Source organism: Podarcis raffonei, chromosome 11, assembly GCF_027172205.1.
Source record: "Podarcis raffonei isolate rPodRaf1 chromosome 11, rPodRaf1.pri, whole genome shotgun sequence".
Taxonomy (NCBI): Eukaryota; Metazoa; Chordata; class Lepidosauria; order Squamata; family Lacertidae; genus Podarcis; species Podarcis raffonei.
The window spans coordinates 4,700,505-4,720,632 of NC_070612.1; the positions used below are offsets into that span (position 1 = coordinate 4,700,505).

The 20,128-nt window shown below is 44.0% G+C and overlaps 1 protein-coding gene across 15 annotated transcripts in view; it reads right to left on the minus strand.

The window, feature by feature from the left end:
* Positions 1–20,128, minus strand: part of CELF4 (CUGBP Elav-like family member 4) — an 806,729-nt gene that overhangs the window by 669,059 nt on the left and 117,542 nt on the right. For all 15 annotated transcript variants that reach the window (XR_008332805.1, XM_053408996.1, XM_053408988.1 and 12 more), the window contains exon 2: positions 15,144–15,226. Coding sequence is in view for 14 of the 15 variants with exons in the window: in XM_053408996.1 (XP_053264971.1) it covers positions 15,144–15,226 (83 nt within the window). In the remaining variant the exon portion in view is untranslated. The remainder of the gene's footprint in view (positions 1–15,143; positions 15,227–20,128) is intronic.

The following is a 20,128-nucleotide window of genomic DNA, read 5'->3' on the forward strand; positions in this document are numbered from 1 at the left end:
GGGTTTTGCAGGAGATGGGTCATCAGAATTTTTCTCCAGAGCCAGAATCAGCCCGAGAGAGAAAGCTCTTTCCAAGGCACCCAGCAGAAGACACCAGTGCCTAAAATTAGGACCACAAAGCAGACCCCCTTCCCATTTCCAGGCTGTGAAAATAGGGGTGAAGACCTACACCACCCTAGGGGACTGGTGGTTGACACCCAGAGGACTATAGGAAGATGCTGTATATGATAACAGTGGTGAATTCTGCCTCCACCCTATCCTTCGGGGGGTGGGGAGGGACCCATCTACCTACCCCAGAATTATAATGGAAGATTTTCTCCCAATTTTAATACTCCCCCCCCAAAAAAAGAGAGAGCTGAAAATTATTTTATGAGAACCTTTAGCTCAGCCCTAGTTCACACTCTTTACTTAAGGAGCAAGAATATCACCTTCACTGGCTCATGATTCCTCATTCCCAGTGATTCCTCTGCCCCTTTTCATTCCTGCTAATTCTCAGTTAAGGGGCAGGATGTTGCTATGGAACAACTTAGGTGAGCCAAGGCCCTTGGAGAATCTATGTCTCTCTCACCTGGGTGCTCTCCTGGGTCCTGAAAAACTCAGCAGGTTCCTGAACAGATATCAGGAACTGAGTGCGATTCATATCCGTTGCTCCACCTATTGTTGCCTCTGGCCCCGCCCACCACTGGCCCCAGAATGTTGCCCATAATGGGATATGGCCCTTGGGCTGAAATGGGTTCCTCAGCTCTGCTGGAGATTAAGCAAATCCTATTTGTGGATTGCAAGGTGTGAGTTACACATCCACTCATGCAATCTTTAGTCAGGAGTCATTGATGATGGAGGGAGGGGGAAACTGGGGGAAGAGAGAAGTCTGACGAAGGATGGATGTGAACAAATGCAGTTATAATAATCCATAGAACAAGAGCATCAAGAAACACAGAAAGACTGAAAAATCCATTTTAAATCTCTGTTAGGTTCTTCTAGACCAGACTAACTAACCTGAAGTGATTTTGCACTTAAATTGATGAAGGAATAACTCTACCAGTGCAGGATCTGTAAGCTGTGCTGGATGGAGGAAGGCAATCTTTTTAGCCTTCTACCTAAAAGGGAAACTTTGTGGAGAAACACTGAAATAGCCCTGACATTAATACCTGGGCTGAGGTCCTTAATCATTAATCAGTGTAATTAATGCACTCATCTCAGATTCAAAATGTGAGTTTTTAATCAGCGATGTCCTCTGATGATGTTGCCTCAATGATGGCACTGATGTTCCCTGCTATATAACACCCCTCGACTTCGACAGAACGCAGAAACTGCTCAACTAGGAAAAAGCATAAGCCATGCCTGACAACCCTAGAAGTAACAATACTAGGTTACAAATTTGGAGTCTCTTTCACTCTCTGCTTCAAGAGCATCTCACAAATGAAATGAGATGGATACAATGAACCAGACACACACGGACTCAAATAAACAGGTTGAGGCCACAAAAGTCAGCAGGAAAAGAACTGCCACAGCTCAGAGGTTGAGCATCTTCTTTGCATGCAGAAGGTCTCAGGTTCAGTATCTGGCATCTCCAGCCCCCACCAGAAACCTTGGAGAGCCACTGCCAGACAGTGTCAACGGTGCTGATGGACCTATGTTCTGAATTGGTATAATCCTACAGCACAGCAGGTTTGTGGCCCAATCCTGCAGCACGTCCACTGCAAGAAATGAAGGGAGCTTCCATAAGAGCTAAAAAATAAAGCCCTGCATTTGAAAATTACCTTTCACAAACCAAGTCTGTGCATCACAAGCCCTAAAAATCTCCAGTCTGAACCTAACCCCTAGCAAGAATATGACAATGCGGCCTTATTCCTTGTTCCAAACTTTTCTTTCCGTGATATGGGGATAATGATATCCCTTCAGCCTACAGAGTTGTTGTAAAGATAACAGACATGGCTTTAAATCCTTTGCAAAATCTCAATCTCCCATAGTTTGAAAGCCTCCTACGCTTCCTGGTATTCTTGTGGGGGAATGGGGCAAGAGAAACCCGAAGTTTCCCATTACAGAGAAATAGTTAAATGTACATGTTTCTTCTCTGACAAATTGGTTTAGCTTAATTTCGTCCTTGTACTTACAGAAACTAATCAGAAAGATCTGAGATCACTGGGGAGGCTGCCAATAGCAACAGCTCAGAGGAAGGGGCCTTTTAAGGACCACCATCCGTTACAAAGACAGACTGCAAAGTCACCCTTGGAAGAACTGTGCTCCTAAATAACCGGGCCTGGACCACGCACCTTGAATTGCAGAACTAGATGCACTTAGACTTCATGCACTTAGGCTGGCCTCAACTAGAGCCAGGGCTTTTTCGGCTGTGGCTCCAATCTGATGGAACGCTCTGTCACAAGAGACTAGGGCCCTGCGGGACTTGACATCTTTCCATAGGGCCTGCAAGATGGAGCTGTTCTGCCAGGCCTTTGGTCGGGGTTCCGTCTGACTCCCTCTCCCCTTTCATAAGAACTTGCATGAAAGTGGCCTCCAAATTTTTCTCACAGGCCCATATAAGTTCAGCACAAACAGTTGGGCCTGGTGAGCATTTAAGGTCCCCAACCCTAATCTGCGGGTTGCCATCTGATTGGATTTTATTCTGATCCTGATCTGGTTTGAGGGTGTATTTTAATTGATTGTCTGATTTTATGTTAATGTGTTATACATTTGATGTTAGCCGCTCTGAGCCCGGCTTCGGCTGGGGAGGGCGGGATATAAATAAAAATTATTATTATTATTATTATTATTATTATTATTATTATTATTATTATTAGACTTTAAAGCAGGACTGGGGAAACTTTTCCAATCTGTGGTCACGGACAATGGTTTTTAAGTTACACATATCCATGGAATGGAGGACTATCAACAGCTACTAGATGTGATGGCTATGCTTCTAAAAACCGGTTGCAAGGGATCACAGGTTGGCAGTGTGGTGTTGCACTGAGGTCTCGCTTTCAGGTTTCTCATTGGGGTTTGCTGTGGGAACAGGATTTCCCCAATCGGAAAACCCCGGAGAGTTGCTGCTAGTCAACTGATGTAGATGGGCCCATTGTCCGACTCAGTATCAGGCAGCTTCTTGTGGGCCCCTATTCCATTTTGCTCTCCTCTCCATTTACTTACTTACTTACTTACTTAATTAATTAATTAATTAAAGGCACAACACAATGGAAACCAACAGGAATAAATTCTTACGCAATCCATATTTCAGCAAAAACCATCCGTCACAAATATTAGCATACAAACTGAGACCAAAAAAACAGCACAGCCATCAGAATCAAACACCAACATGCCACAGAGAAGTAGTATTTTAAATATTTTAAAATGTATTTCCAAGCCATCTGAAACAGTACAATGTCCGTCCCCCACCGCACCTCGACTCAGTTCACTTGGCAAAGCATTCTTTAGCTCTCCCCATTAAGGACATGAGGAAAGCCCGGCTGAATCAGATGAAAGACACATCTAGTCTAGAATGCTTTCCTTACAGGAGCCAACCAGATACCCCAGTGGGAAGCCCATAAGCAGTCCTTGGGTAAAACAGCATCCTCCCCACTTGTGTTTCCGGGCAACCAATATGCAGAGGTATATAAATTCTGACAGTGGAGGCAGAACACAGCCAACACAGTTTCCCTGTGGCATGGGGATTGCCACAATGGCAAAGAAAATGCTGGTCTTTATGTGTCTCTTGGTCTCATACAGCTTGGCTCTACAGAGTTTCCCTTGCATTCACAGAACTAGTGTTCTCCTTATGAAGAAGGAAGTTGATGGTGACAAAAAATGGCCCCTTGCTACACAGTGCTGGCGAATTGCTGCCAAATCACATGTTTTCAGATTCATATAAATAATAATAGGGGGGGGAGATACAGCTATTTCTAAAAGGTGACATAAACGTTTGGAGCCTAGAGAGAGGGGTTTTCCCCCCATAAGAGGCATTATTATTATTATTATTATTATTATTATTATTATTATTATTAATTCAATTTGTGTTGTCAAGACTAGAAGCAAGAACCCTTGGTTCTGTGCACCACTGCCCCTTGTGGTGAGAGCTGGAAGAGTTGCAGCTTGGAGGAACTTCAAGGGCAGCAAAATATTTTCAGGCTCTATAATGATTCTGCCCACCAACCCTGGGCCCATCTAGTCCAGCATCCTCTTTCTCACAGTGGCCAACCAGATGCCTGTGAGGGAACCCACAATCAGGATCTGAGCCCAAGAGCTCTCTCCCCTCCTGTGGCTTCCAGAAACTGGAATTCAGAAGCACTGCTGCCTCCAACTTTGGAGAGCCAAACCTAGCCATCATGGTTAAAGGTAAAGGTAAAGGGACCCCTGACCATTAGGTCCAGTTGTGACCGACTCTGGGGTTGCGGCACTCATCTCACTTTATTGGCCGAGGGAGCCGGCGTACAGCTTCCGGTGAACCAGAGCAGCACATGGAAATGCCGTTTACCTTCCCGCCGGAGCGGTACCTATTTGTCTACTTACACTTTGACGTGCTTTCGAATTACTAGGTTGGCAGGAGCAGGGAGCGGGCAACGGGAGCTCACCCCGTCGCGGGGATTCGAACCACTGACCTTCTGATCGGCAAGTCGTAGGCTCTGTGGTTTAACCCACAGTGACACCCGAGTCTCACCATCAAATAACCCCATTCTCCATGAATGTCTAATCCTCTTTTAAGGCCATCAAGACTAGTGGCCATTACTAGTTGCGGTGGGAGTGAGTTCCCTAGTTTAACTATGTGCTACAATCAATCAATCAATCAATCAATTGATTATGTGCTGCATCTATCATAGAATAGAATCATAGAGTTGGAAGAGACCACAAGGGCCATCGAGTCCAACCCCCTGCCAAGCAGGAAACACCATCAGAGCACTCCTGACATATGGTTGTCAAGCCTCTGCTTAAAGACCTCCAAAGAAGGAGACTCCACACACTCCTTGGCAGCAAATTCCACTGTCGAACAGCTCTTACTGTCTATATTCCTGCAGTCTTCTGTTCTAACCATTGGCTCCCCACTCCCCACTGAGAGCCACGCATGGCTCAGCCCTGAAAGTTGGGTAACCTCTAGGAGCTGTGGGTTATGCTCAGATATGCGTCGACCACAAATACACAGAAGACCAAGTGCCAAATATACGGCACCTCTTTAAAGTGAAATACTTTGATTGTTCCAATCACAAAAAGTTGTAAAAGCTATCCTGAAGAATTAAGAGCCTCAGTACACGCTAACTAACTCCATCATAAATTCTGCTTTGGTTTCTGTTATCATATCATTGTCTCCCGGGACCCCCTGTCCCTGTCATGAATTGCCCTTTATAATTTATTCAGCTTGTTCTTGCCGGGTTCCTTTCTACTTATCATTCATCTTTACAGTTGTACATAAAATTAGATTGATCCGCCTCTGCCAGACCCGTCAAGAATAGAAAAGTTGTCATTGAATAACACATAAAGCAAATGAAGACCCGATGACAGGCTTTGCTTGAACACCATGGAAATTGTCCTTTGAGAACCAAATGAAAAAGGTGTCAGAAGAGAGAGACAGAAGGAGATGGAGAGATTGTAACCTTTGTAATCTGATTTTTAATTTGCAATCAAATGGCCAGGACTTTGGGGAATTCTTAACCATACTTCTCCAGTTAAAAATATTGCAAGGCAAAACTCAGCTCCTGCAAGCAGTACTTATTATGCACATTAGCCATGATAACAAATTGGTTCTGCTGAGGGTTTTTTTTTTTTTTGGCTGGTGCCTTGCCCCGAGAAACAGTTAGATATCTCTCTGCCTGGATGATGAAGTCAATGCTCAATATCCACATAGGGCTTTGGACATCGAAAGCTCTTCCAGTGGATCTAGATAGTCTTTATCTGGTTAGATTCAGTGTTGACAGGTAAATTTATGGCATTGTGGCTGGTTCGTTCACACTGGGCGGAGCTGCAACTATTATTTTAAATGGAGGCAGAGGGTTCTAAATTTTGGGGCCGCCCACGGCGTCGCTAACATTGGAGACCTCAAGGTCCACCACTGGTAGAGGTTCACAGCTCAGACTAGGGAAGCTCCTGTGTTTTTTCAGGAGCTGAAATTTGCTGCAGAATAACTGCATTTGCTCCTCATTGCCTCCCTGGTGGAATGAGATCATATGGATGTGAATTTCAGAATTACAATCGTGTGCATTTTCTAGCTGCAGCTGCATATATATACAGTGGTACCTCGGGTTAAGTACTTAATTCATTCTGGAGGTCCGTTCTTAACCTGAAACTGTTCTTAACCTGAAGCACCACTTTAGCTAATGGGGCCTCCTGCTGCCACTGTGCCGCCAGAGCACAATTTCTGATCTCATCCTGAAGCAAAGTTCTTAACTTGAAGCACTATTTCTGGGTTAGCGGAGTCTGTAACCTGAAGCGTATGTAACCTGAGGTACCACTATACACACACACACACACACATTTCTGATTTCTGATCCATTACTATGTCAACCCAATTTACACTGTAAATATGATCTGCTCAACTAAGTTCAGACTCCTACTGCAGAGACAGTCTACCTAGCATTCAAAAAGTGGGGAAAAAGAAAACATCAGTGCCCAACTGATAGCCATCCAATATTTCCCCAGTTATGCACACCCTGCCTCACATGTGCAACCACCACTCTGAGTGGCAAACTGAGCCCTTTACAGCACTCAACAAAAAACAGAACATACGCACAAAAATCAGAACCACTTTGTCACACTCCACATATGAAGTCCAGGAAGTGCTAAGAGAAAGAAGCATATGCAATGATGAGAGTATGTATTGGAACACAAACAGATATGGATTCAGTTACCTGTTTTAATACAAAGTCCATTGGTTAGACTTGCTCAAAGGTCTGAACAAGAAGGATACTTAGCTTTGCTGAACCCATCCTTACTTTACGTTCTCTCTCTCTCTCCTCTCCTCTCTCTCTCTCTCTCTCTCTCTCCCTCTCTTTTCTTCCCATGGCCAGTGGTGACTGGTCCATTTGAATGAATTTGGATCTGCACCGCCCACCTGTTAGCCATGCTTTCTTCCTTACAACCAGCCCAGAGGATGGACCTGAATGTCAGTTTCTTCATCCCTAGTTTCAGTTTTGCCTCTGTAGAACCCAACAGGGAGGAAAACTGGCAACAAAACTGTAAGTGAGCAATGGCGAACCTTAAGCTATCCAGATGTCCCTGCACTGCAACTCATAAAATCCTTGGCCATTGGTCATGTTGGCTAGGGCTGATGAAGTCAAACAACATCTGGAGGGGCAAAGGTTCCCCATTCCTGCTTTAATTAGCCACCTCTGCCTATCATTAGCTCTGGTTCTGCCTTCTTTGGGGCTCCCAGTCTTTTGCCCTACCAATGGGCACCAGGCCCTCGGTCCCCTTTGCTGACTATTAAGCATGCAAGCCTTCTTGATAAAATGTCATGCCACATAAGGTGTGCTGGCTATGGAGAGTTTCCACTCCCCAAAGCCTGGCAAGATGTGACGATGAAGGGGAGGCCTGAGATAAGATGGAGTGTGAGATGTGCTGTAAGAACACCAGATGTTATAATGGATGGGCAGATTAGACTATTTTCAGCCTCCGCCAACTTTTGAATGTTTTCATTCATAAGTCTGCTCTGTCTGGTTTTTGCATTAAAATGCAATGTATTTATTTATTTAAAAATCTGCACGAAGATTTGTAAATATGTATTTTAACACAGTTATCCCCATGAATGCTTTCTGAAATACATTTCATCCCAAAATACATTTCAGTTTGTTCTCCGAGCTGAAAGCCATATTGAAGAATTCAGAGAAGTGCAAAATCTGAAGGATAATTACATTACAATATGCACATTAGCTTGGGAGGTGCACATCAGGTCAGCTTGCATTGGAATTCATAGACATCAAATTCCTCAAGCATCCTTCCTCTCTCTCAGACACACACCTGTCCTAAAACCTGAGCACTTGTGTCAACTCCTCACTCCAAAATTCTTTCACCTGGAACAGAGAGACTGAATTCTCTTTGCATTCCAGAGGTTGTTGGCATGGGGATGGGAGCAGCCAATCTTTACCTAGTGAAATGGAACTTTTAATGTTTACAAAAGAGATAGGACTCAGGTGTTTCATCTTAGCTGGCAAGCTTTGAAATACTGTCAAACTGACTAGAAGAAGAAGAAGAAGAAAGAGCCTTGTAATGAGAAACAGCTTCTCCCATGTTCCCCCCCCCCTTCATTTTGACCAGATTTTATTCCATTGCATTATTGTTTGGTTGGCAAATTTGTGGGGAACTTGTGGACTCATAGGAACAAAGGAAGCTCCCTTATGCAGAGACAAATCGCTAGTCCATCTAGCTCACATTGACTAGCAGTGGATCTCCACAGTTTCAGACAGGGGCCCTCATGGAGATACCTTCTGCATGCCAAGCAGACCATCTGAAACAGACCTGTGACCCTTCCCCAGTGGAACCACAGTGCTGCTGTTGTCCCAATATTTTGCAAAGCAAAACAGTTTCTCCAGGCCTTTCATTCCCACTTCCCCCTTAAATCTGTCTCTCCCTCCCTCCCCCCCAAGCCCCAATACCTTTTCATCTTTCTTATTATTTGTGTTTTATTTTAACTTTAGAAAAAAGGCAAGATTCTCCCTAGGGAACAATTAGATCAGTTTCCCTTCAAAAAAGAGTCTTAAGGGCATAGCAAATGGTTTGTGTGCGTTCAGCAGATTTAGTGAGCCAATTGAGTCTTTTTGCTCATATGCTGCTGCTGACCCAACTGCAACTGACATTAGCAGGGCATGGCTGCAGAAACAGCAGCAGTAAGGGGAGGAAATCCAGATGCAAGAGTTCAACTAAGAATGGGAGCTACACACTCGGCTAAATCACATCCTATAACTCTGGCAGGATTGAACCACTTCCAGGCAAAGTTTGCAGAATCTCATGTTGAAGTGCCCACTTCCCCCCCAAAAAAAAATCATCAGTGAACACAGCAAACAAATTGAGGAAAGGCTGATCTAAATCACTATTCCTTGCCATGCTAGCTAAAACAAACAAACAGATTCCACATGAAAAACTCTTATGTCCCTGTGGAGATGGCAGTACTGAATCAGTGGCACATGCCCTTCTGGCTTGCACTTATTATAAAGACTTGAGGAATGAGGTTATCATTCCTCTTTTATTGTCCATTCCGGGTCACCCAACCACTGCCACAGTGTCCTTTCTCTTGGCAGATCAAGATGAGCAGGTGACAGCAAAGGTTGCAAGGCTCTTAGCTGGGGCAATTCGAATAAGATCCACTATTTGACTATTGATTCAAAACCCTAAAATGTATTTTATATAATTGACTTTTTATTTCTATTCTTTGCATATTATATTGTTGTTTTATTGCTATGGCTGATGGCTGACGCAAATAAAGATTCACTTATTCATTCATTCAAACAAGAAGAAGTTGATATGGGAAATATGAAAACATGTGATCCTCCCAGCCCTGTAAAGATAAATGGAGGTGAAATCAACAAGACGTGATGAGTGTAATTGATCGGCATATCCCAAGTCACACATCTCTTCTTCAAGGAAAGCTCATTTGGTCCTTAGAAAGTATCTGAGATAGTATGCAAGACCAGTTATGTATTCTTTGAACAAACCAGTCCAGTTGCTCTTGAAGAAAAGTTGTGTGACTTTTTATTCAAAGTGCTCTTTCAAGGCCTCTATTTCTTTGGTCTCTGGTCTCTGGCCTGGAGGTTCCCTTCCTTGACAGTTGAGCAAGAGAGACATTATACATAATGAAGCTTAGTAGCAAGCTACAACTGCCCAATTTGTATCATCCAGAGACCCAAACTTTTCCCAAGAACCTGGCGTATGTGGAACTTTTAGCCTTCAGATGATTGATTGATTTAATTTATATACCGCCCTATACCCGTGGGTCTCAGTGCATTTCACAAAATAAAAATCAAGATATAAAACCACAAAATACATAATAAAAACAAAAACAACAACCCAATAGCCCCCCCAAAAAAACGCATTTTAAAGGGGCATTTTAAAAGTGTGCCTCTTTTTTATTTTATTCTTTAAAATAAAGCCTTGGATGACTTGTGCATCCTTCCTGCTAGGTCCAGGATGGAGACAAAAACTAGAATTTGAGCGAGATGGAGTGAGTTGAAAGCACAGTAAATACCAAGGGGCTTGTCCACAATAGCAAAATTGAAAACGAAACTAAGAAGACTATTTTGTGCCAGCTTTATTAGCAACTTCATTTCCCTGTTATAGTACTTCAGTGGCAGGATACATGATTATCTGCAGGATTCCTTATCTATGGGATACTGTTACACTCTCAAGCAAATCCCAGTTTTCCATAACCTGCCAAGAAGAAATCAAAGGCAACACTTAAGACGTTTCTCACATGCCCTCTGCTTTCTCTCTGAGGCATGGATTTTAATGGAACCTGGCATCTGGAAAGCCACCTAAACTGCTGAAGTTAACAGTTTGCTAGCTCCCCCAGTTCCGCTATTTCTCCTCTGGAGCCTTAGTAGTGATCCAGTGAGGTAATGCAAAGAGGCAGCCCCGTCTACCATATGACCTGCTCCCTCTTAGCAAAGAAGATGAAAAGTTGCCGGAAGGGGTGGGGAGGGCGAAGAGAGAGAAATATACCACTGTGCTTATTAGACATGAGCTCAGTTTATTCGGATCATAAATAAAAGCTGATCTTGATAGTGTAATTACATTTCACAACATTATCCTCTGACATTAACCTCAGAAGGGGGAGGAGGGAGAAAGGGGGAAGTTGAATGGATTGCAATTTGGAATTGGAATGATGACTGTGTGTGTACGTACCCCAATAATATGATAATGCTAATTGTTAACATTTAGCATAATATTACAATTATGATTATAATTATATTCCCACCCCAAATTTCATTTCCTAGGGGAGCCAATTTGAGACAGGGAGGGGTTGGTGGAACAGTAAATATTGAAACATATCTGTAGGAACATTTTCCTGAAGTCTCCTGCGTCGTCACGGTCTAGATTGCATTTGCTTCGCCCCTCCTAGATCACGGGGATGCAATTCTGATACGGTAGGTTTTTCTCATGGCAGATTTTTATCACTCCCTGCTTTGCAAGACTTTTCTCACCTGTCCTGGGAGGGCAGGTTCCTGACTGACTCCAGCTACAAAAGTTGAGGCTGCTGAATGGAATCTTGGGCTGGGGTGTGGTTTAAGACTTAGATCTTGTGATTTTTGTGGAAATTGCTCAGTTTTGCTTATTTTTAAATGTTTATTTATTGTTCATGACTACTTTTGTGAAGTTGCAGTTATGTATTTTTTTCATGTTCAAGCCACCCTGAGCATGGTATGTATGTATTTGAATCTCTCACAAAGTACACACATAAACCCAGATAAAAATCGAAACTATGGTTGGCTCGATTTACAGTCCTGCTTTCCACCCCTTCCCTCCCCTCCATCAAACAGACCACTCACCTAATTTGTCTGAAAATGCCGGTGGTTGTCCCCGTATGAAGGATTAGCACAGATTAAGGGGGAACAGTGTTAATTGTAGGTGGGGGGAGAGAGCAAAGCATCTCCTCAATCTGTTTTTGATTTCCCCTGTGTATGTCTGGCTGGTAATAAGCTTCCTTTAATCTGGAAGGCCCCTTGGTGAAATCAGCACCACGGACAGCAGTATTGATTGCTTTTGAGAAACCATCACAGCTGCTCACCCAAATTACCTTTGATATGTGACCTTTAATGTAATTACTGCAACATCAAAGCATTTCTATAAATTATTAAAGAACTAATATACTTCATCATCCCACTATTCTATTATATGTAAAAATATAAACAACCACCAGCAAACAATGTTACGGATCTGAAAGTGCCCAGAGTTGGCAAGAATTTTGCTCCGCCCCTGTATGGAGAAAGGGGAGACTGTCCAAACCACTTAGCACAAAGGGAAGGAGAGAGAAAAGGAAGGAGATTCAATGTTTTGCATTTGGCTCTACTTGCCACAAAATATATCCCGCTCTTCTCTTTCCGCACCCTCTCTCTCTTCCTCCCTCCTCAACCATTTTTTTTAAGAGAACCCTTCTTCCCCTGAAAGTATCATAAAAACTTGTCAAATCCATATCTACGCAAGCTCAGAAGTCATGCAACGACTCCAGCAGCTGACTTTATACCCCCCACATATCATGCGGAAATACACAAAACATATTCCTGTCACTTTGCAAAGCACGGCCTGGAAATAATTACAGTAGAATATTACGCCAGTAATAGCTGCGCAAAAACACAAACATAGGCAGCCAGAAGGCAAGGGCCAGTTCTCATGTACAGAGGCCAAGGTGAGCCACACCACCACACATTTGCATTCATGTGCATATTAGTTTTGGGTTTTTTTAAAAAATGCCTTGATTCAGGCTTTGAGCTAGAGTGAAAGGACAGACCCTGAATCACTTACTTGGGCAAAATGGAAAAGGTAGACCTTCAGTCAATGAGCTATTGGATGAGTTGCTTCCTCCTCTCTTTTTTGCCCCTTCCAGTTTCTGGGTTGATAATTATGTTCCTTTTATTTACTTAACAAGATTTATACCCCACTCCAATCAATGGACACTTCTAAGCAGTTTACATAAAACACCACAAAATATTCAGCAGATGTGCTTGTGTGTGTTAAAATGAGTTGACATAAAAAGTCAAAATATAAATAAAATCAGCAGTTTTAAAACAAGTATACATAATGAAACAATATTATTTATCATTGTTGTTTATTTGAATTTATATACCGCCCTATACCCGAAGGTCTCAGGGCGGTTCACAGAAGAAACTGTGTGCTAAAATTACTTTTTTGAGTAGGCATGCCCAAACAGAAAACTTTCTATTATTATTATTTGAATTTATATACCGCCCTATACCCGAAGGTCTCAGGGCGGTTCACAGAATATAATCAAGATATAAAAGCACAAAATACATAATAAAAATAAAAACAACAACCCAATAGCACTCCCCCCCCCAAAAAACCCCCACACATTTTAAAAGGGCATAGAATGCCCTTTCTAGCAGGCTTTGAAAACAATACCATTCAACTTTAGTGGACCTAACTAACACAGTTTTGGTCAGTAGGTCAGACCCGCTTCTTGTCACAGTGTGATGATGTCATCACCATGCTCTTGGTCACGTGACCAAAACAAGCAATATACAGCATGACCAAAAATATCGTCACCAGCTGTCAAAACAAATGCCTTATCCAATACACATCATTTCTGGCTATGAGCTGAACGTGTCACTTTGGTCATGAGGCCTTTGTTTTGGTCACGTGAGCAAGCACATGACATACCTCTTTAAAAAAAAGGAAGGAAAATACCCAACACCTGTCTCTTGAAACTGAAGCAGAGATCGCCAAAGAGAAGAAAATAGTAAGAACTCATTTGTTAGCAATGTCAAAAACAACAGCAACACTGGAGCCACTTCACCATGAAGGCTGGAGCTAAGCCAAGTAGGGGGAAAATTCATTTCAAAGGGTTATGCAAAGGTATCTATTACATACAAAATATTCAGCTGAAACATGTTGTTGACCACAAAAAACTGCATGAGCAGCGCTGGCATACCACGGCGGTTTAGTTTATCACAGACAACTGGAGAGCTGAGAAAATTATGGGATGGTAGAAATGCCTACCCATATTAACCGTCTTGAGGGCTGGTGGACTAAGTATCTGTCCTGACAGAAAGTTGCCGGGGGCAAGGTTAATCTGGAACATAAGACTCAAAAGTATGGAGCAACAAACACAAATTGTCAAACCAGAAATCTGAAAGAATTTAAAATAAAATGTAACACTTCAGCTATTAGCAACAAAGCCTTCATATGTCAGGATGCAAGTATTGGTAATGAAATTTATTTTTAAAGCTTATTTATTTATTTATTTATTGAATTTATATACCCCCCTATACCCGGAGGTCTCAGGGCGGTTCACGGAAAAAGCTTACACAAGTCCAACCTTGTCAGTTCTTGACCCCTTTAAATTCCATATTTTGATTTCTTTCTTTCTTTTCTTAAATCCTCTGCATTTATCGTACCCACACATGGGATCCCCAGTGGTCTCCTAACCAAGGCGCCAGCTTCAAATACCAAATCTAAATTTCTAATTTGGAAATAATTTCCAAAATGTATGCACGATTCCTTTTCATCTCTATGCTCTGCAAATGCTGGTAGGCGAGACTTTGAAATCCACCCTGAGGCTACAATCCTTTGCATACTTGCCTGGGAGTAAGTCCCATTGAATACAGTGGGATCAACTTTGTGGTAAGCATGCATAGGTATATGTTGAAAACCACATACACACGTGGGGAAATTGACTGCTTCTGCCTTCTCATCTTCCCTCTCAAATTTCTTATGGATATCCATACCCAGTCGTCCAACATAGTAGCCCTTTCCATAGATGTGTCTGTAACTCTATCCTCAGTCAAGCCCTGTCTCCCCATACCCCCGTTATTCAACATGCCCCTCTAGACCATGGATAGCCAACATGGTGCCCATGAGATGTTGTAAGATTCCAACTGCCAGCAGCTTAATCATTGGCCATGCTGACCTGAGCTGATGGGAGTTGAAGTTGAACAACCACCATATGGAGGCCCAAAGGTTTTGCCAGCGCTGCTCTAAATTTATTTCAGCTTTTCTGGTCCTGTTGATGTTGCTCAAACCCAATTTCCTCTCTTTCCAGATTCATCCATGTCTTTCTCACCCAATTTCTTCCTTTTCCTCCTAGAAACTGGTTTCCCACTTCCCAGAACAAATCAAAATGCAAAAGCAACAGTGCCAGCCCCATCGGGATTGTGTTTTGTGTGAGAACCCAATAGTCAAGACTGCCATTCTGAAAGTGAACTTTGTCGGTAAAGGCATTGCGCATTCCCCACCCGGGAAAAAAGTCACTACACAGATATATCCAGATTCTGAAAGTATTTCAAAAAGCCAGCAAGATCTGGCCCCAGTTAGGTTCTCCCACGCAATGGGAAGGAGTTGATCTCTCCCAGGGCTAAATAAATCAGCATTGGTTTCCATTCATCCAACGCAAACCAAAAGTCACCCCGAGCGACCGGTCATTTGTGATCTCCATCGCCATCTTCCAAAAGGAACCAAGACATTGCAAAACTGTGCTGAGCAAAAGGTCAATCTGGACTCACCCCTGGCAGTGTCTTCTGTTCGTGCAGCGCACTCTGGGCTTTAAGAGCTGACTCCCTTTCACAGTATGTTAGGAAGGCACAGCCTGAAAAAGAAAAAGAAAAAGAACACATCAGGACATATGATCTCTGCAGCATCAGACAAACTTTTGATCTTCTCTAGCATCCTCTTTCTATCAACTGCTAGCCAACTTTCTCCAGGGAGCCTGCAGTTGGAGAGTTGCATTCCACGGGCAGGCTGCCATCCTTCCATACTGTTGGTCCTCTAGCAACTGGAAGCTCAGAGGTACATTTTCTCCGAGTGTGGAGGTTCTATTGAACTCTTATGGCTACTACAGAGCTTTCCTTCCTCTGGCAGCAAAGAGACACCATTCTGCAACACTTTGGGGTTTTTTAGGTACGGGTAATAAGGAGATGGGACGTGGGTGGTGCTGTGGGTTAAACCACAGAGCCTAGGACTTGCCGATCAGAAGGTCAGCGGTTTGAATCCCCGTGACGGGGTGAGCTCCCGTTGCTCAGTCCCAGCTCCTGCCAACCTAGCAGTTCGAAAGCATGTCAAAGTGCAAGTAGATAGATAGGTACTGCTCCGGCAGGAAGGTAAACGGCATTTCCGTGCGCTGCTCTGGTTCAGCAGAAGCGGCTTAGTCATGCTGGCCACATGACCCGGAAGCTGTACGCCGGCTCCCTTGGCCAATAAAGTGAGATGAGTGCCGCAACCCCAGAGTCGACCACAACTGGACCTAATGGTCAGGGGTCCCTTTACCTTTACCTTAATAAGGAGATGGGAAAGTAGGAAGCATAGTCTCCAGGGTTTCAGGAAGGAACGTTTCCTAGGCCTACCTGAAGATGTTGGGGGTTGAACCTAGGATCTTCTGCATGTAGAGGAGGTGGAGAGCTACAACAGTGGTCTTCTGAGTATGTGGGTAGATGTTCATATGCCAAGCTGCTGGGCATCTCATTAGACCAGCAGAAAAAGGTAATCTGACTGCCTCCCCCTCCCTTTTCCTTTCCCATCAGTCAAAACTCACCCATTTGCTTGTTCTGGGGAGCCTCCTGCCTGAGAAGCTCCCCTCAAGCCCACACAACACTGTTCCTGAGGATCTACATCAGTGTTTCCCAAAGTGGGAGATACCACCCCCCCGGGGGGTGCTGGAATGATCCAGGGGGGCGGCAGTGGCCTCAGGTACAATTGGGGGGTGTTGAATAAAAATAAGGCGGCAGTGGAAGCGTAAAAAAAAGAAGAGCAGAGCAGAGAAGAAAATGTTTGGAAAACTGTTCATACATGTTTCATCTGTTGTGTAAAGACATTTACTGACAGGTTGGGTGCTGTTGTGGGATGGTGACGACAACACCTCCCCTGGATCCAGCGATCCAGGCCTGGGGAGTGGATCACAGCTTTCCTGACTATTTGGCCAATGGCAGACGGTCTACAGTGCTCCCCCCGCCCATGGGGTAGATCAGTCTGAGCTGGCAGGCTTCACTCCAGTCCTCCCCATGGGTTTTTAATCCCAGGGCCTAATCCACCTCCTCACCCAGTTTTGAAAAACCATACCTATATGTTCGATCTGTAAGTCCTCTGTTATAGGACGTAGGTAGAGATACAGTGGTACCTCGGGTTACAGACTCCACCAACCCAGAAATAGTCCCTCGGGTTCAGAACTTTGCTTCAGGATGAGAACAGAAATCGTGCGGCGGCAGCGGGAGGCCCCATTAGCTAAAGTGGTAGCTCAGGTTAAGAACAGTTTCAGGTTAAGAATGGACCTCCAGAACGAATTAAGTTCTTAACCCGATGTACCAATGTATAGATACATTAAAAAAATAAATAATAATAATCCACATATATGTCATTATATCTTTCTGTTTGCCCACTTAAGGGAAGTAGATTTCCAGGGGGAAACTGAGTTTTTCCTTTTCTGAAAAGTGGGTGGTAGGCCAAATAAATGTGGGAACCTCTGGTCCACATTGATAACTACACACACAGAGAAAGTGAGAGACACATTTCAATGGCGCATTCTACCATGTTCTTTCCGGGGGGTGGGGGGGAGCGAGCATCATGACTTTGGGCCGCACAGGAGGGAGCAAAGTTTAGAAAACAAGAACTGAAATGCCCTGAATCCATGAGGCTGCTTTCCTGTTACTACTCACCTACTCAAAGGGGAATGGTTGGATCCTGAGCGATGCTTAGGCAAAGCAATAGCAGAGGCAGCAGGGTCCAGTCTTCGCAATAGCGAAGGCTGCTCTGTTAAGCCACCTGGCTCTTCCAGCGCACACCTGAGCCCATGTTGATTCATCAGCACATTTGGCAAAGAAGATCTAGCCAGCTAGAACTGCTGCAGGAATAACAGAAGGGAGTACGGCCTCTGGACTTCTATCAGGACCCTAAAGCCAAATGTGGAGGAGCTCCAGAAGGAACAGCAGCTAGCAAACTCTCTCTCCCCTTCCCCCGCCCAATTCAGGAAAAAATTACAAAAAGCTGTGAGAAACAAGAGGAGCAGCAATTGCACCTGTGGCCTGGCTTTGCACTCCAGGGACAGGGAAAGCTCTCCTGTGCTTTTCTGGTTAACCCTTTTGCACCCATTTAGACTCAGACTCCCAGTGCACCACTTACCGTTTCTGGAACGGCAGATAATTCAGCACTCATCTCTTTTTTTTAGGAAAAGCCAGCCTCACATGCAGTGGTTGATTTAAGAATCTGCACCCAAGGTTGCTTATTTCCTCCTCCCTCCCAACCCATTTTCCTTTTGTGTCGTGATTTTGTTTTGTTTCTTAGAATGCTAGGCCTGAGGACGGGGACTGCCTTGTTTATAATTATCTGTAGGCTACTGTGTCTGAAGTATGGGGGGGGTTCTCTTTGAGGATCTGCATAGAAATGGGGTAGAACAGACTAAATTTGGGGCTGTGCAGAAATGGGGTGGAATGCACATAGGCCACATCTGAAATGTACATTTAAAACATTATTAAACCACTTTAAACAGTCAGGGCTTCCCTCAAAGAGACCTGGGAACTGTAGTTCATTAAAGGTCCTGCTGGTTGTTAGGAGAACCCCTATTCCTTTTGCGGAACTACAATTCCCAGAGCTCTCTGGGAGGAGGGCTTGATTGTGAAACCACTCTGGGGGATGTAAACAGCCACCTTCTGCATCAGTGCTTTCCCACTGCTGGAATATTGCAGATCTCCTTGTCTGGACATCTTAGCAAAGTCATGGCCCTGGTTACCATCTACTACCTTTGCCTAGTGTTTTCTTTCTGGGAGGTGCTGGATGCAAACAACATGTTGCAGCAGCCTTTCTCAACCTGTGGGTCCCCAGATGTTGTTGAACTACAACTCCCATCACCCCTAGCTAGCAAGACCAGAGCTCAGGGATGATGGGAGTTGTAGTCCAACAACATCTAGGGACCCACAGGTTGAGAACTGCTGTGTTAGAGTGATGAAAGCAACTTTCTCTTTTACATTTTTCTTTTCTTTTAAGGCATAAAAATTACACGCCACCTTTCAGGCAGTCAAGATAGTTAACAAAATATCAAGGACATTATCAAAGCAAAATATGAAAAGTCAAATGCGTGCTGTATACACAAATAGAAAACTTTCATAGAAGCATTCACACACACACACACACACACACACACATACACACACATGCAATATAACAAGTGGTTTAAGGATCACCAACCCATCCATTCCACCCTAAAAATAAGATAAAAAGTAGACAGCAAATTAAATCAATTTGTGATTTAAAGACTGTGCCTGGCCCCGAATAGATGAGAATAAATATTACAGCTCCCAGGAGATCTTGGCAGGAACCACCATAATTTGTGTGGTACAGGGTAAAGCCCTCTTGCTGATAGTCCCCCATCTAGCATCTGTCAGCAATGTCATTTGGGCAACGAACACACGGGTCAACTTTGGAACTCGCTCCAACAGGAGGCAGTGCTGGCCACCAACTTGGATGGCTTCACAAGAGGTTTGGACAAATTCATGGAAGGTGGTGCTCTCAGTGGCTGCTAACCATGATGGTATGCTCTGCCTCCGTGTTCAGAGGCAGTAAAGCTTTCTGGGTAGCAGCTGCTGGAAACCACAGAAGCAGAGAGTGCTGCTTCCCAAGAAGCCTCCCGTGTGAGTGGCACATTTGGGGTAAGGCAGAGAAGAAGCAGAGCATAACTTTGCACCAGTGCTGTAGGCTGGGATTAATCCCAACTTCTCCTTCCTCCACATCTGCAGCCATGAGAGCGGTTGGAAGCTAAGGGGTTGGAAAAATAGTTAACCCTGGTTATCCTAAGGGTTGGGAGAATAGTTGACCCTGGTTAATCCTAAGGGTTGGGAGAATAGTTGACCCTGGTTAATCCTAAAGGTTGCGAGAATAGTTGACCCTGGTTAATCCTAAAGGTTGGGAGAATAGTTGACCCTGGTTAATCCTAAGGGTTGGGACAATAGTTAACCCTGGTTAATCCTAAGGGTTGGGAGACTAGTTCACCCTGGTTAATCCTATGGGTTGGGAGAATAGTTAACCCTGGTTAATCCTAAGGGTTGGGAGAATAGTTGACCCTGGTTAATCCTAAGGGTTGGGACAATAGTTGACCCTGGTTAATCCTAAGGGTTGGGACAATAGTTAACCCTGGTTAATCCTAAAGGTTGGGACAATAGTTAACCCTGGTTAATCCTAAGGGTTGGGAGAATAGTTGACCCTGGTTAATCCTAAGGGTTGGGAGAATAGTTGACCCTGGTTAATCCTAAGGGTTGGGAGAATAGTTGACCCTGGTTAATTCTAAGGGTTGGGAGAATAGTTGACCCTGGTTAATCCTAAAGGTTGGGAGACTAGTTGACCCTGGTTAATCCTAAGGGTTGGGACAATAGTTAACCCTGGTTAATCCTAAAGGTTGGGACAATAGTTAACCCTGGTTAATCCTAAGGGTTGGGAGACTAGTTCACCTTGGTTAATCCTATGGGTTGGGAGAATAGTTAACCCTGGTTCCCACACAAGCACAGCATCT